Genomic DNA, 18,014 nt, shown 5'->3' with positions numbered 1-18,014 from the left:
ACTAGAAGCCCACCAAAAAGTAAGAGTTTCTTTATTTAATTTGGTTTATTTCATTTTGATCTAATTATCTTTTAAATAGTCTAATTGTCATTATTTTAGATCCATGAACATCATCATTGATTCGTTACATGTATTGGAGTGGTTATTGTAAATATATGTTGTTAAAGAAATATCTGGTTAAATGTTGTTAGTGCGTCTAGGAAATCACACAACATTCATGGATTTTTTGTTTGCAACAACCAGAGCAACATATATACATTAGCTGAAAGTAAATAAGACTTTTAACTTAAAGACATTTATATTTGAATTTAAGTTATACTTTTCTGTCAACACTCATAATGTCTCGTGTTGAAAGTTTTGAATCTCCTATAAATAGAGCTGTTAGTGCTACTAATTTGTCTAATATTAGTGTCCTAGATTTAAATGAACTTGATGTTAATACTGCCATGTCTAAATTGAATGGTAAAATAAGACTAATTGATATATACTTTAACAAGTGTAATAGTGATTATTTGTCAAAACTTTCTCCTGTTGATTTTGAAAAACGTTTGAAATTTATTGACTGCCAAGTAAAATACATTAGTGATCTATTAGATTTTGGTTTTACTTCATGCCATATAGAACTACAAGAAAGATCAGCTGAACTCTTAGATAAGGCCAAAAGTTTACTTAGTTTTATGAATGAACACAAGCCTCTTAAACTTAATCTAGATAAGTTGGATGGTAGTAGTCAAGTTTTCAATGCTAATATTGCAAAAGCTGAATCTTATATCAATTCAATTGAGCATATTACAAATGTTGAAATTGCCAGTCTTACTTCTGAATCTAAGTTGCAATCAATTTACAAAACTGATATCCCTTTCTTGGAAAAAAGGATTGAAATCTTGGATAAATTAAGTAATGATTTCTCAAAGGATGAGTTTCGTTATGGAAGTATTATTTGCAAAATGGCTCATGCAACTTGTAAAGCAAATAGTTGGATTCATGAGTTTATAATATTATTTAAATCAAAACAGTTAGATATAGTCAATGAGAGTCACATTAGTAAAGATACAATAAAACTTAAACCTTTTAATGGTTGGAAGTCTAGTGAAACCATTTATGAATTTCTAAATGACTTTGATAAGGTATATTGTTTTTCAAGTGAAACTACAAGATGTTTAGCTTTATACAAAAACTATCTCTCTAGTGATATTGCAACTGAAGTCAGTCATCTTTATTCAGTCAATGACTATGATGGCATAATTTCTTATCTTATTTCCAAATATGGCAATATTAGGTATATTGTCAAGGCAAAGAAATCTAAATTACAAAGCCTGAAGTATAATGTTAAAGATATTGAAATACAGTTAACGTATTTTAAATCATTTTATCAGATTCTTTTAAACCTTGAAACTCTTCTCATAAATAATCAGAATACTCTGAAAGATTTAGAGAATGAGATTTACAATCAAAGCTTTATTCAAGAGCTTACACAAGTGTTGCCAGAGTTTCATTGTAAGAAAGTTCTCAAAGAACTAGCAAAGGCAGAAAGGCAAAAACGCACGCCTCTTTCTGATAAAGAAGAATATTTAATCATTAAAAGATATATTTCTGATGAGTACAGTGACCTTGAGTACACAATAGCTAAGTGTCCTATCTTAGTGTCTAAACATAATACAGCTACAGACAATGTTAATGTTAAATCTAGTGTTCATGTTGTACAAGATAATTCTGATGTCAGCTTGTCTGAAAGGGAAAAGAACTTTTCTGCTGAGAATAAAAAGAAAAGGGTATGGGTTAAATGTCCTATGCATGATCTCCTCCCTGATTGTTATGCTCACCCTGTAGGTAGCTGCTTAGATTTTTGCTCTGCTACACCACAGCTGAGATTTGAAAGAGTTCATTCCTATCAACTTTGTCCTACCTGTCTTGAGGATTGGTGTGGTAAAAAGAACAATAAATGTCTTAATATTGATTTAGTCCCATCAAATCTCATTTGCTTTGAATGTAAGCAAGAGAATCCTTTGAGACCAACAAATGTTTTAATTTGTTCTAAGCATGCTAAGGCTGAGAAGAATATTTTTCCCTGTCTTAGTTATTTTAAAGGTTTCAAACCAGGAAATCAAATTAATTTGAATATCAATAATTCTTCAGATTTTAGTTTTAATCACATAGACTTTCAAAGTGAAGAACTACCTAAGGTTAAAAAACCTGCAAAGAGAAAGACAAAAGTCAAACAAGCATCTGATTCTTCAAAGGAATTTACAAAACATTTTTCTTATTCTAAAAAGTTCAAGCCTTACATTCCTTTTAATAATCTATTATATTCATTTATGATTTTATGTTGTTTAAGTCAATATGCGAATAGTTTAGAAAGCACAATGCATAGCTCCAAATTTCTTAATTGTTCTCAAACAATTAGCACTGAAAATGTAAAGTTCTTTTTAAACAAAGTAGTTTATCAGCCTACTAGTTCAAATTCATTAATTGAATTTCAAAGACATTACCAACAAAACACATTTGCATATTTCAACTGTACTGAGTATTTAAACCATAATTTCTTGGGGGGAAAACTACCCTATGATTCTTCTTTTCAGGGGATATTACCCTATGATTCTTCTTTTCAGGGGATACTACCCTATGATTCTTCTTTTCAGGGGATACTACCCTATGATTCTTCTTTTCAGGGGATACTACCCTATGATATTTCTTTTCAGGGGATACTACTCTGTGATTCTGCTTTTCAGGGGACACTACCCTGTGATTCTGTTGTGACAGTTGATACTAACCTGTTTTCCTGTTTTGCAGTGATGTTAACTACCTTTACCAACAATGGTCATATCCATAAAATGAGTCCACTACCCTGGGCTGGGAGTGTTGTACAATTTCCGAGCTATGTTTCTTATACATTGTCTATGATTTTAGTCTATGAAATTGTACATATTATTTTTATATTTAAAGTTAATTTTAACGTCATTTTACGTAAAACTGTAAGTAATTTGCAGTGTATCATTTTATGTATATTTCATATTTTGATTATAGTATTTTATCTAATTATTTAAGTTATTCAAAACCAGTTCTAATCAAAACATTGGCTGGCTATATAAAGTACTATCGTACACACCTTTAAATCAGTGTTGCTAACTCTTTTGTACCAGTGAGTAGAATGCACACTCAATTTACTTTTATCAGAATCTCGTCTGATATCTTAATTATAGTTTAAGGCTTTTATATTCAGGGATTCTCTACCTGAATAGCCGTTCATCCAGTCTATTTCAGGGGTAAATATATCAACCCAGAATTAGACAGGGAAAGGGTATTTTAAACATAGGTTACACATTTTTTATAATTGAATGTGCATAACTACATATATTTTGTGATATCTTTGTGTTATGTTAATTTACTAGAAGCCCACCAAAAAGTAAGAGTTTCTTTATTTAATTTGGTTTATTTCATTTTGATCTAATTATCTTTTAAATAGTCTAATTGTCATTATTTTAGATCCATGAACATCATCATTGATTCGTTACATGTATTGGAGTGGTTATTGTAAATATATGTTGTTAAAGAAATATCTGGTTAAATGTTGTTAGTGCGTCTAGGAAATCACACAACAAATGGATGTAGAATATACGTGGATATCATGACATGTAAAAATTATCGTCAATTTATGTTGCTATAATGAAATTCTTTTATTAGTCAGTTCGTTCATCCAATAGAAGAAAAGGGGATATGGTAAGGGGGTGAAAGCTGGTTGAATCGTTTTTTAGCCGGTTGCGTGTTTCACTTTATTAGAATACATGATAATCTGGTGTAAGATCCAAGCAATAATAAAAACGCAAATATATCATTTATATAAATACTACTAATTTTTGTACCTACTCTATAGCTAGGGGTATGTTTGCACGTCCTTCCGTTACAACAACACATAATATTTTAAAATTATGTTTATTGGTTGTATAAATTTACAGTGACCAAACTTTTTAACCAATAATTTAGTCTACATAAAAGGTATTTTGTTGACCATAACAGATTGTCTTATCCCTTAAAATCCCTGAAACTTTGTGTGTGGTGTTATTAAAAGTGTTCAATCTTTGCCTTAACATATTATTAGCTTACTATTGCTGCGCTAGATATAGATAAAATTGTTTATGTGTGTGTGTGTGTGTATGTGTGTGTGTGAGTGTTTCTATTGGCAAAATTAACCGTAATTCTACCACAAATTATGTTTTGTTATAAGCATTAGATAGATAGATAGATAGATAGATAGATAGATAGATAGATAGATAGATAGATAGATAGATAGATAGATAGATAGATAGATAGATAGATAGATAGATAGATAGATAGATAGATAGATAGATAGATAGATAGATAGATAGATAGATAGATAGATAGATAGATAGATAGATAGATAGATAGATAGATAGATAGATAGATAGATAGATAGATAGATAGATAGATAGATAGATAGATAGATAGATAGATAGATAGATAGATAGATAGATAGATAGATAGATAGATAGATAGATAGATAGATAGATAGATAGATAGATAGATAGATAGATAGATAGATAGATAGATAGATAGATAGATAGATAGATAGATAGATAGATAGATAGATAGATAGATAGATAGATAGATAGATAGATAGATAGATAGATAGATAGATAGATAGATAGATAGATAGATAGATAGATAGATAGATAGATAGATAGATAGATAGATAGATAGATAGATAGATAGATAGATAGATAGATAGATAGATAGATAGATAGATAGATAGATAGATAGATAGATAGATAGATAGATAGATAGATAGATAGATAGATAGATAGATAGATAGATAGATAGATAGATAGATAGATAGATAGATATATAGATAGATAGATAGATAGATAGATAGATAGATAGATAGATAGATAGATAGATAGATAGATAGATAGATAGATAGATAGATAGATAGATAGATAGATAGATAGATAGATAGATGATTACCGCAAATTATGTAGCGCTAAAACCAGCAAATGATCTTTAAAACAAAATTATATGTCAGGGATACAGGGGTAGGACATTGGATGAGAAATAAAACGTCCCCCAATTTCTATGTTTTCAACTCTGCTTGCTAAAAAGGTGTGGGGGGGGGGTGGTTAAGGTTTATTCAACTGCCATTATAGTCTCCATCCCTGGTTGAATATTTTGAAATATATATATGTATGTATATACATGAGGAAAAAGATTTGTAATTTTGATTGGTTCGAAAAAATCTAAATTTTAGAATGTGTTAGATTTTTTTTTATAAAATTGAGACATGTGTTTAATCATTAAATAAATAACCATTATTATTTGAGAATGTATTATTTTTAGACTCTTTTAGACCCTAAGCTTCGCATTTTAAAGTCTTTGGTAAAACAAGGACGACAACATCCATTAAAGCAAAGCTTTTAAATGTGACGTTAGGACATACGAACATTAAAGTTTAATAATCGGAAATTGTTTATAAAGTTGTAAAACTGTTTTATGAAATACTTAAATACATTTGAAAGTTAACGATACGAGCTATCCCTTACGGTCGGAAGTAAAAGTTTAACCCTAATTATAGAAAAACATCGCTTAAAAAAGAAACTAAAATTGTCAAACATTTAAAGGAAATGTTTTGCAATTAGTAAACAAGGACAATTATATTCATTTCTAAGTTTTTAAAAATCCAACAAATTAACTCAGAGATCCTACAGGATAAGACAGTAGACGATAAATTGATGTACATTCCCAATGATGATAAACATATTTGACACTGATTGAACCAGCCAATCAATATTTAAAAAGAGCACCCAAAATTTTCAAGCATCCATAAAACTTTGAGTGCCTGTAATATTTACAGTCCAATGCCCACCCTCCCTCTCTGGCAAGGACCAATATGAAACTTATTGAAATAACAGAGCAAAGAAATACTTCAATTTTCTCCATAATGATGGGAGTATTGTCAAGAAATTTCAGCAGTCTATCTTAAACAGGAGCCGAGGAATTCACGCATTTATTTATCTAACTGGCAGACATTTCAAACTATAGACTTATACGTTATAGAGTAGCTTTGCTCCAACCAATTATGCAAAAAAGGTATTAGCGTATGTAATTACAAAAATACACAAAGAGGACTTTTTAAGGAAGGATTGGATTTGTGGGGGGGGGGGATAGTAATAACCCCCACAAAAAATATATTGACTTCCTTTTTATTCTTATTTTTTATGTGTCCCTTCAATAAAGCAAAAAACACTATAAGCTAAAACTACGTCATCCGAAAACTTGAGCCTTATTCATATTTCATACAGGCTTAGAATGTGTTGAATGCCTTGGCTATTAAACAGGCACAGCTTATAACAATACAAAGTTAGAACCTTCAGATAAAGGCTGTGCAGTTAGTGGCAACGTTATCAACCACTTCTCACGCGATGAATGCCTCTGCCATTTGATCTAAACTTAGATATACAAAATATTTTGATTTTATTTGTTTCATCTAAATCAGTAGTAAAAAAATCGCTAAAATAATTTTTGGTAGAAACAGATGGACTCTTTTTAAAAACTTTTTTAATGTATGTAATGTATAAACAAAAAAGTTAAATTTGCATAATGTAACTAAATATTGATATGTATCTTTTACTCTTTTTATGTATAATAGATGAATAAAAAAACAAGCGAAGCTTTTCTATAATTAGGTTCGGTCCGTCCGTAGGTAAGAACAGTTAGAACTGTCATATCGATTTCAAACTTTTCATGATGACAGTTGGGTACGATTAGGAAGCGTAGCAATTCTACAATTTTTACCAGAAATTACGTACGTCCATTTTAGACATGCTGATTTAAAAAAAAATTTGACAACAACTTTTTGTATGAAATAATTATCCTATCCGTCTGATTTTTGGAATAATGATTCCTTGGACAAAAAAGCGAGGGATCTCTTTAATCGATTCCAAAAAAATGAAATACTATATCCTGTGTTTGGCAAAAAAAATTATGTACAATCTTGTTCAGACTTGTGATTAATTTTCAACAAAAGTTATTATTCGTTTGTCCTTCCTTCTAATTTTAGAGCTTTACTTTTATGGATGCTTTCATCCTTGTTTCAATATGAAGCGCAATAATAATGTAAGGTAACGACTTTGAAAGGAATTGTCAATAAATCACTATGAATGACATTGTTTTCAAAGATTCTTAGCCTTCCTAAAAAATCATTTATGATTGGGTTGTACAAAAGGGTTAATGTCCGTAATTTTACACCACTATCTTAATCTCCAGAAGGGGTAATTTTGTTTATCATCCATATTCCATAGTTATATCCTTTACATTCTATATGTACTTGTCAAAAGTATAGAATAATAGGAGCTGCTATTTGGACCGCGACCGTGGCTCAACACGTAGCGCATCCGCTCGTCGTCGGGAAGGTGATAGGTTCGAATCTCGGTTTAACACCGCGTCATAACTACAGACGTTAAAAATGGTTCCTACTGCTGCTATGTCAGGTGCGCGACATGAATAGTTAGAGTTTGGGGAATGCCTTGGCCCAAAAAATAGGCACAACTCACTACCATGCAGGTACTTCTCAGACAAAGGTCGTGCAATCAAAGGGTTGGTTGTCTGATGGGCAAATGGACGCTTTACACCGCAATCATAGGGCTTAGTACTGACAACCCTATCCCATATCCATAAAAAGCCACATTGTTACAGAAACACTGACAAATTGTCAGCGGCCTATGCCCCCCCTGTGGAGTGAAAACGGCTTGTTACTGTTACTATTTGGACAAAATGGTTATGTATAAATCAGACTAATCTTATGAAAACACATACATGCCTTAATTAAAAAAAGCTTTACATTTTATGAATCATTTGAAATCAATTAAATTAAATCTTTAAAAGCCAAATGTCTAACTTAACCCGGTAGAAAAATACATATTATTAAATTGACAAGAACAATTTTGCATGTAGATAGAAAGCTTTTAAACCACATAGTTTAAAATGGAGGGTACCCCACACTAAAGATCTAAAGGGAGAAACTGATGAACAAACTCAAAATATTAAAAACAAAAAAACGTCTGTAAATTAAAGTTATTGTTTGAAATATAAAACACTAATAGCTTGGAACTGACTAATCAAATAATAAAACTATCCAAATGAGCCAACAAATAAGATGACTTGGTTATTACAATTTGCAGTTAGATTTTTAAATTTCATTTGTTACATGTGTTTAGATGATATTAGTAGACATACAGACAGACAGATAAGCATGGATTACTTGTAGATTGGCCACGCTAATAAAAAAAATTACATTTATAAACAATTAACATTGTTATTTGTTTAGCTATTCTATAACTCGTTTTTTTTTATTTTAAATTTTATAAATAATTTACTATTAAATGAACCTAGTAAAAGTGTCTGACTCTGATTATGACGTAAAAAAATTAGCCAATGAGAGGCCACTATAAATACTTTTAGGAATTTATTCATTCTTCCCTACTTGTGGATGTTGTCATCCTTGTTTTTAATAAATATCTCGGTTGAATGGTTTTAATCAATTCAATAATAAAATAAAAGGGATAAAACATGTTTTTAATTTATTAAAATTTAATTGTTGTTTTTTTTAGCGCAGCTACTCTATAAGTAGGGGTACATCCTCATTTTGATTATAATGAATGTTAGTCTAGGGACTAGCTGATGCATCCCTAACATAGCGTAGAACATAGACTTAAACCATCCCAGGATCTTTTGAAGCTTACTCAAATTAGAGAACTTACTCAGTGCAGTCGTCAGTGAGATCTTAACAGACAAGTAAACCTTTCTGCTTTCATTATATCATAATTTCATATTGCAGATTTTAACTTTTAGCTCCTGCGCTACTTATCGTCTTATTAGTTCTTGTTTTATTGTAATACTAGCGGCTACGCCCCGAGAGGCCTCTAGTGGCACTTTGAATGTTTTTTTTATTTAAAATATCTAATTAGAGAAATAATTGGTTTATGTTTCGTTCAAGTCTCTTTTTCGGGAGGGGTAATTTTTTCTAGGGGCGATTTCTCTTGGGAGGGTGGTGGTACCCTCCCCCAAAATAGTTATAAACCTTCCCGGGACCTATGAGAAGCTACCCTGTAAAGGAGAACCCGATCGGTTCAGCGGTTAGGGAGATCCTTCGGTACAAACACACAGACATCCTGTTACTTTAGTTACTGTCCTGAAGGATCTCGCTTACTGCTGAACCGATTTGGTTTTCTGTTACGGTGTATAACTAGGTCCAAGAAAGGTTCATTCAATTTTAGTGGAGGGGGGTACCACAAACCTGCCAAATTAAATCGCCCCTAGAAAAAAATTTGGGAATAGTCCTTTAAGGGGCGATTAGTCGTATTTTTAAAATGGCTTTTTATAGGTTATTTTAGGTTAGGTTAGGTTATATTGGGTTAGGTGATTGCACCAAAGGGGTTAGGCAATTGGCCCCGCAGGGTTAGAGCCCCCCGCAGGATCTAGAAAAAGGAGAAATGTACTGCTGAAAATATGAAGAATCGCCCATTAAGGTGCGTTGCCACGAAAGGGACAATACCCAAAAATTTATTGACATCTCCAATGGTGATGAACAAAATCACCCCTGTATGGTTGAAAATAAAAATATATATAATCATACAACTAGTTTTCAACTAATTAATAAAAATTTAAATAAAATACCCAATTATTTTCTAAACCAACGAATAAGATAGCATAACTATAAAACATAAATTAATCATATTGTAAATATCCTTATACTAAAGTAACAGGATGCCTGTTCGTCTGTTTGTCTGTATGTTTGTACCGAAGGATTTCGCTAACCGCTGAACTGATCTGGTTCTCAATAACAGGGTAGCTTCCCATAGGACCCGGGAAGGTTTATAACTATTTTATTTAAAGGAAGGGTACCACAACCCTCCCAAGAGAAATCACAAAAAATCAAATTTTTTTTATGTATAGAGACTCCTGCGCAACAGAGCTAGGTATCGTAGAAAATTGAAAGCAACATAGATTGGTATCGTATTATTTAAAAAAAAACATTAAAAGTGCCACTAGAGGCTTCTAGGGGGGCGTAGGCGCTAGTAAATATAGATAAAGAGATAAATAGCTATAACATATAAGTACATAATGACAAACAATAACAAACATATAGAGCGACTATAAACAAATCAACAGACATACTAGCAAATGAATTAAACAATTGAATTATATTTGGCAGAATTCTCATAAAAATTATTAGATTACATTCACAATTATTTTTAAAAGGTCTCAAATAATATTACCAAAATATTTTTTTGTTTTAGTCAGTCAAAATATTTTAATATTAGTGGAAAGTTGTCTGAAATACGATGCTATACATGATTTTTCAGTTTGGTTGAAACCGTTTCTAATCAAGCGGATATTAATCGGTTTCAAAACCATACTAGAAAGTAAATAAATTTCTTGCAGGAGATTGATTTACCCTCTAAACTTAAAGACAAAATACCTAGGACCAATATGAAGCTTCCCTAAAGAAATTAGTTGTTGAAAATTTTGACACCTTACTTATTGAACCAACCAATGAAAATGAAAAAAAGTCCCAAAAGCTTTTAAGCAAACGAAAAAGAAAGTAAAAATTTTATGCTTTATTGACATAACTGGAAAAATGCATAATTTATAAAAACTGCGATTCACGAAGTAGATTTTTTTTTGGCTGTTTTGGGAAAAATATTAGTTTTGATTTGCTGATAAGTTTAAATTAAATTACAGTTAAAATTATTTCATTCGTTTGCCAAATTTTATCAATACATTTTTTCAAAGCGAAGCTTTCCTATATTTAAAAGTCAATGCGTCATAGATGTAAAAGAGTGATCTGATTAAACTTTTCCATTTTTGGCCGATTAGAATAAAAAATTACTTTAAATTAAAATCACAATCTAAATTTAAATTGTCATATTCCTTATATAAAAGTAACTAGTTGCCTGTTTGTTTGTCTGTTTAACAGATTTTTTAGACTTCCCTTTAGTAAAACTTACGGGAAGGTTTTTAACTATTTTGAGTGAAGGCTGAAAACAATCTCCAAAGAGAAATCGCCCTTAGAAAAAACTATCTCGTTCCCCCTTAATTTAGTTTTTATTTTAAAACTAAAATAAAAATGTGATATAAATTCTTCTCCCACCACACTCCTATTTAAAGGCCTCTCGGGGCGTAGCCTTTAGAGTATAATAAAGAAGGATGTACTTTAGTGAATGTTATTATCCTTGTTATTTTTGTTCATTTCATTCAGTTGTAGACGATTTTAATTTGTTTTGGATTGTCTAGCTTATATTCATATTTCAGTTTTTTAACAATATTTGTTATGTACCAAAGCTTCAATATGGATATTTTTAACCATTAACTATTATATACCTTAACTAGCGGCTAAGCCCCTAGATAGGGGCACTTGAAGTGAAGGGAGGGGGTAGTCGAATCCTGCTGATTTTCAATTCAGTTTTTAAAAATTTAAACATTCTTTTGTTCGGTGTGATTGTTTCTAGCATAGGGGTGATTTCTCTTGAGAGGTTGTTGGTATCCTATGCCTTAAATAGTTATAGTTCTTTTCAGTACCTTCACTATGAGAAAGTACATTGTAAAGGAGAATCATATCGGTTCAGCGAATAGCTAGATCCTTCGGTGCACACACAGATCTTTTATTTTATGTAATAAATGTCTATTCTATTTAATATCCATATTATCTCATAGTGCAATTATTATATTAAAAACGCAAGTATTATTGATTATTATACCATTGTGTTTTAATATTAAAATATCCTTTTTATTCCGCGGTGCAATCATATACTAAAAATGCCAATTTAACTGTCGCATTGTTTGATTTGATTCAAATTTTTGATAACTATTCAAAAATTATAAAGACAGGGATAATTTTGTTCATAATAAGTAGTGCAGCCATAATTCTAATAGAGGTAGTTTCCATTAAAGAGCCCAATCGAGCATAGAAACCCCCATTCTTATTTTAAGTTGAATTGAAATTGGGGGGATGGGGGTTTCAAGGTTAGGTTAGGTTATATTGGGCATAGGGTAGCCCTGCAGAGTTAGGAAACTGCAAGTAAAGATCCTCTGAGGTTAGGGTCCCATCAAAAATACTACCCCCCCCCCCTTCATTATTTTCAATTATTTTTAAAAATAATATTAGAATAGTTGTTTAAATAAAACTTTTTATATTCTATTTTACATACCAAATCTTAGCTACTTTTTAACAGCGCAGCTACTCAATAATAAGGATCAGTCCGTCCGTTAAAACAACTTCTTACAAAATCCAGATAATTTCCGTATGCACGGTAATGCCTGTACAGACTAGTACAAACATACAAGCATGCCTCCAGGAATAATTTCTGTGTTAGAGTCTACTGTTATTATTTTGTTTAATTTGAATTACCAGTTATTGTTCTGCTTCCATCACAAATATTAGAAGATAATTATTGCTGCGCTTCTCATGGACATAATTCTTCCCTGTTAAGCATTAAATTAGCATTAATGATAGATTTTAAGCAGCAAAAACTGTTCTGAATATTTTAAAACACACAGATAAAATAAAAACGCGTATGTAATGTATATAATTAAGATGAAAGCTACTCTATAAATGTTAATATCTACCTTTAAACCCCCAATTCATTTTTGGGGGATTTTGCTAAAAATGTAAGGATATTACAATTGACAATAAATTATATTTTCTCAAAATCTTATCTTGCTGTAAAAAATCTACATCTTTTCTTTTTAAAAAGTAATAGTATGTGTGCAGCTTAAGAATCGCTAGCTGCTCCGATATGGTTCTCCTTTAAAGTGAAGGTATTTATTGTTTAATAGAAGGTTTATAACTATTTTTAGGTGAAGTACCTCCACTCACCCAAGAGAAGCCGTCCCTGGAAAAAATAACTCCAATCAAAAACTAAAATTTAAAGTAAATGGTAGACTTATCCTCTCTCCCTGCTTCCACAAGTGCCCCTTGAAGACTCTAGGGGCGGAGCCGATAGTGTTATATATAGCATTAAATAAAAGTGGCTGAATGACATATAATAATCGACACATCATTCACGTCAAATTACTTTTAGATCCTGGATAGCTACGAATCTTTTAATATTGTCATTCTTGTTGATTTTTATTGATATGCAATTTTCAATTCCAATTTAGACATTTTAACAGTTGGAACTCTTTTTAAGTATATAATTATTATCTATTATCTATCTATCCGGATAGATTAATAGATTGTTTCTTGCTGTAGGCTCAACTCATTTTCATACACTTAAAGAAAAATGTCCTGCAATCAAGGTGTCTATTATTACCCTGCAGTTGTAGAAAGTAAGTTTTTTTGCCTATTCTTAAGATTTCGATAACTACGGAACCCATTGACTTACCCATTGTGCGGAAGCTTTACATAGGTCCCGCAATGATTTTATGTTTAGATTTTTGTCTAAGAAAGGTTTTATGCTATATTTCTACACTTTCTTACACTTTCAAATACATAGCACCTAATCGCTTTTTAACAGTATACACTTGTAATACAGATACTTCTAAGACATTTTAAGCCCAGGTATATAAAGGAATAAGACAATGGCCGCTAAATTGTTGTACATCCCCATTGATGATACACAAAATTTCCCCTTCTGTAGATTAAAATAGTGGCTGAAACATTTGAACACTTAACATAATGAACCATTTAATCAAAATTCACTAAAGTCCCTAAAGTTTTTAAGCCAACGAATGAGAAAGTGTCATTATAAAACTTTGGGAACTAGAGCAATATACTATACTCTCTCTCTGTTTTAAACCCTTATAGGATTAGATATGTAGAAATTATAGAATAAGTAAAGTATTTAGATAGATAGAATGATATCTAAAAGATAATTTGTAGTTAATTATAAGATATTTTAAGGCACAATATTTTTCACAGAGCATAAATTTCCCACAGAGCTTAAACGGAGAGTCCTATATATGAACTATATGATACTCCCCCCTGAAGGCCTCTAGGGGCACTTCAATACAGTTAAGTTAACCCTGAACTTTTAATTTTAGTTTTAAATGAGAATAAAAGTGTTTTAGGGTTTTTTTTCTGGGCGATTTCTACAGGGAGGTTTTTTTATTCCTCCCCCAAAAATAGTTATAAACCTTCCCTGAAAACTCTAATGTAACCTTATCGGTTCAGTGGTTAGCGAAATCCTTTGCTACACACATACACACACAGATACATCCTGTTATTTTTATAAAAGGATAACAATGTATTATGCTCCTTACGCTTTTAAGCAGTTCCAGGACAAACGCAGGAGTCCCAAACGTCGGAGTGGACAATCGCAGGAGTCCCAAACGTCGGAGTGGACAAACGCAGGAGTATTAGAATATTAATTTTATTAAGTATTTCTATACAGATTAGGTTAGGTTAAGATATGAATGAACAAATAAGCCCCCCGCAGGGGTTAGGCATATAAAAAACCTATAAGATGGTCTAAAATAGGTTAGGTTAGGTTAAGTTTCCACTCCGACGTTTGGGCCTCCAATGTTTGTCGTGGGACCTTTTAAGCCAGTAAATGACAGAATATTTTAAAGCATCTTTTTGTGATAAAAAAAATTTTCAGTCCATTATCCCCTCCCTGCATGGATATTTGATATAAAAATGTATATATCAAACTTGGATGTTACACCAGATTTTCTGATGAAGTGAAACTCGAAGCTGGCTAAAATAATGATACCCCCAACTAACCACTTTAACCTTTCCTCTCTCCTCTTACTGGATGAACGATCTGTCCAATAAATGATCTATATCCATTGATAAAAACTTATTGTTGAGTTTCCTTTTAGATCACCGGTATTTAAAAGATCCTATAGTCCTATTATGACATAGTATGACATTACTGTATTATGCCTATGCCAGGTCCATACTCTGCTCTCATTTAGTTGTCATAGAAGGACTATAGAAATTTATATTTTGTGTGTGCGTTATTTTTGCCGTAGGACATTTTTAAGTTGCTAATTCAATAGCATAATTATATATCCAGCTATCTACCTATGTATCAATCTTTCTATCTATCTACCAACCTTTCTCTAATTAGACTTTTTAGTAGCTCAGCCATCCCTATTAAAATTGCCAGAGCTGGATCTTTAAATCATTTTAGTGGTGAGCCAGATCGGGGTGAGCCAACTTTCCACCAATAAGAGCACAGCATTTTATGAAATGCCGCGCTGTGATTGGCTGAAATTCGGCTTATCCCGATCTGGCTCACCACTAAAATTATTTAAAGATCCAGCTCAGGATGTTTATGAGTGTGTAGAGCTTAAAATCTCGACCGATGTAGTTCTTCTTTAGTGCAACTTCGTAAAGGTCATGGAATGATTTTTGATTATTCCAGGGAGAAGGAATTTTAATGTTAGAGGGAGATTTGAAATCTGCATCAAATTTTAAGGATTTTTTTAAATAAAATTCGTTTTTTGTATAATTCTTAATCTAAAAGCGGAAATACAATTAAGTTCATAAATTTTGACCAATAGGATAGGTGGATTGGAAACTACCTGCGCTCTAATTGGTTGAATGATGTGCGACACTTAAGCTTCTCCAATCAGAGCGCAGATAATTTTCAATCCACCAATCACAGATGTCAAAATTAATTAACTTTAGTCTTTAGTCTTTAGTCTTTAGTCTTTAGTCTTTAGTCTTTAGTCTTTAGTCTTTAGTCTTTAGTCTACCCTTCAGCTAGCAACACCTATGCCTAGCACAGAGTAGACACTCTACCCTTTTTTTAACTTCCCCAAGATACCCCCATCCCTCAGTCATCACACCCCTCAGCTACACACACTCGGAAGGCGTACACTCGTACCCCCTTCCCTTTGATCACCATACCCCTCAGCCACACACACTCGAAAAGGCGTACTTTTGTACGGGCCCCTCATTGGAGGAGCTACCGGCAAACTAGCCCGCTCATTGGCTGAAACAATTTCTACCGACAAGAAAGAAATCTCATTGGTCCAACGCACCAATTATCTTTAGGCTATTGGTTGATCAACAGAGATTAACTAACCCGCGCATTTCTTTAGTCCAGTTTTTACTTGACCACGCTCTAATACACATCTAATATTATATATTGTCGCTTGCTATATAAAATAAAATGCCGCCTCCAAAGGGCCTGCTTTCACAGGACGCCCTTCATCAGGTGCGGTCTTTTTTGCAAGAAGACATCAAGTCGGCAGTAAGCCAAGCTGTTAGTCAGTCAGTGCAAGCATTTGAGAAGCTACAACAGGTAAGCAGCGACAAATTTAATAAAACATTTTTGAGCGAAATGCGCGGCCTCAAAGAGAGCATAGAAGCTCTGAACATAAAACACCGTGATGAAATGAATGATATTCGATCGATTATTGAAGGTGAAACATTGTCAACTGAACAAGAAATTGCCATTCGAATAGTGTCTTTAACGAAGGATTTTCACAATTACATTGATAACGCATCGGCTCGCGAAAAATGTCAAACAATGTTAAACGATTATGTCCTGTCCCAGCTAGCTCATAGAGAGCAACGTGACCGTCTCTGGTCTATTCGGGTAAACAATGTTCAATGTCCCTGGCTGGAAAAAACCCCGACAAGTCATGAAGTGTTTAATATAATTATCAAACCTGTTTTACAGGCCCAGAATCCGGAGAAGGACATACACTATGAAAATACGATCGAATATAGTCATCCACTGAGCCAAAGGGTGAAGGGACCTAGAAATTACATTTTTCGCTTTTACTCAAGACATCTACTTTTCAGTTTCATGATAAACAAGCGGAAACATCTCCAATCCATCGATCAACGTGCCAGGGACAAGACACAGTGGTGTAGTAGCGCAGCAGTCTCATTTGACGGTAAGAAATACATCAAGTGTTCGCACGATTTAGCAGACACAAACCGTAGCCTAATGACTTACTTGCACAGTTGCGGACTTGCGTCCAAAACTAAGCTGTCAGGCACTAGCGTGGCCTTTATGCCCGCAGACGGGCCACAGAAATGGGTAAAAGTACTCAACAGCATGGCCAGATCACATATAGGCCTGATTACCCCGCTGCCGCCACTGAAGGACATTATTGAGACAGACAACCTAATCGTTAAATTCATGCGAGAAAACGGCCAGTCTAACAAAGATGTCTTTTTTAAAGGTTTCGAGTCAGAGATTAAATCTCTACTCCAGGACCTGAAAGCCAACAAGCTGCCCAGTATCCAGATAGAGAGGGACAATGAGGATCAACCTACCATGGATCCTATCGGCGTTACTAACGCTGACACCGCCGAATTTCCTGCCCTCCCAGACAGCGGTGCCGAGGTTCCAGCACCATCCAAGTCCAGGACAGCACCGGCCTCAGGTACAGCAACAGCTGCTACTGCTCCCACAGGTACGACAACATCAACAACGACCACAGTTTCGACAAGGTCTACAGCCACCAAAATCTAAACAGTCTACCAAAGACTCCAGGATTCCTAATATTAGCATTGAAAATATTGTCGTAATGCTACTGGTATACATATTATACAAATTTCACATGTAATTTTACATGTAACACAACTAACACAATTATACGCTTAGCCGTTTTTATACAATTATTCTTATTGTGTTAATTTTGTGTTAATTTTCCATATATTATTGTTAAATAATCTGTCAATGCCGTAAACTAATAAAAAAAGACTGATTAAGTAAGATTAAGTAAGTAAATTATTACGTGAGCATTCTTTTTCTCTTCTAATCTTTAGCCATTAATCATATTTAATTTTTCTTTAACTTTTTTCTCTAAATTTTCTCTCTAATTAATCTCTAAATCTTCTCTAACTAATGGGGTGGGGGGGGGGGGGGGGGAAAAAGACTCGTAGAGACATATCACGATTATTATTTATGTTTTTTTTAGTGGAACACATGCCAAGAGATGCTGCCTGCATAGTTGGAACCAAAGCTGAAGCTGCTCCCCCGTGTCCTTGGCCTCCAGACGCATCCACAAGCAACGGGTTCTAGTCAGGTAGATGA

General features: G+C 33.0%; 1 protein-coding gene across 1 annotated transcript; it reads left to right on the top strand.

Moving 5' to 3' along the window:
* The first annotated feature begins 16,280 nt into the window (after positions 1 to 16,280).
* On the top strand, positions 16,281 to 17,788 carry LOC145333838 (uncharacterized). Its single transcript, XM_080179092.1, has 2 exons — positions 16,281 to 16,866; positions 17,158 to 17,788. Exons 1-2 carry the CDS (start codon positions 16,305 to 16,307, stop codon positions 17,448 to 17,450), a joined length of 855 nt encoding a protein of 284 aa, XP_080035218.1. The 5' UTR covers positions 16,281 to 16,304; the 3' UTR covers positions 17,451 to 17,788.
* Positions 17,789 to 18,014: the final 226 nt, after the last annotated feature.

The sequence above is a fragment of the Acartia tonsa genome, chromosome 12, assembly GCF_053477335.1.
Source record: "Acartia tonsa isolate MP-2025a chromosome 12, ASM5347733v1, whole genome shotgun sequence".
In the NCBI taxonomy this organism is placed as follows: Eukaryota; Metazoa; Arthropoda; class Copepoda; order Calanoida; family Acartiidae; genus Acartia; species Acartia tonsa.
The sequence above is the reverse complement of the archived record's forward strand: the minus strand, read 5'-3'. Positions and strand labels throughout refer to the sequence as shown.

Excerpts from the sequence above, each read along its gene's own strand:
- LOC145333838 (XM_080179092.1), top strand. The coding sequence starts at position 16,305 with ATGCGCGGCCTCAAAGAGAGCATAGAAGCTCTGAACATAAAACACCGT. Across the intron at positions 16,867-17,157 it reads CGCAGCAGTCTCATTTGACG|GTTTCGAGTCAGAGATTAAA; the intron begins GTAAGAAATACA and ends TCTTTTTTAAAG.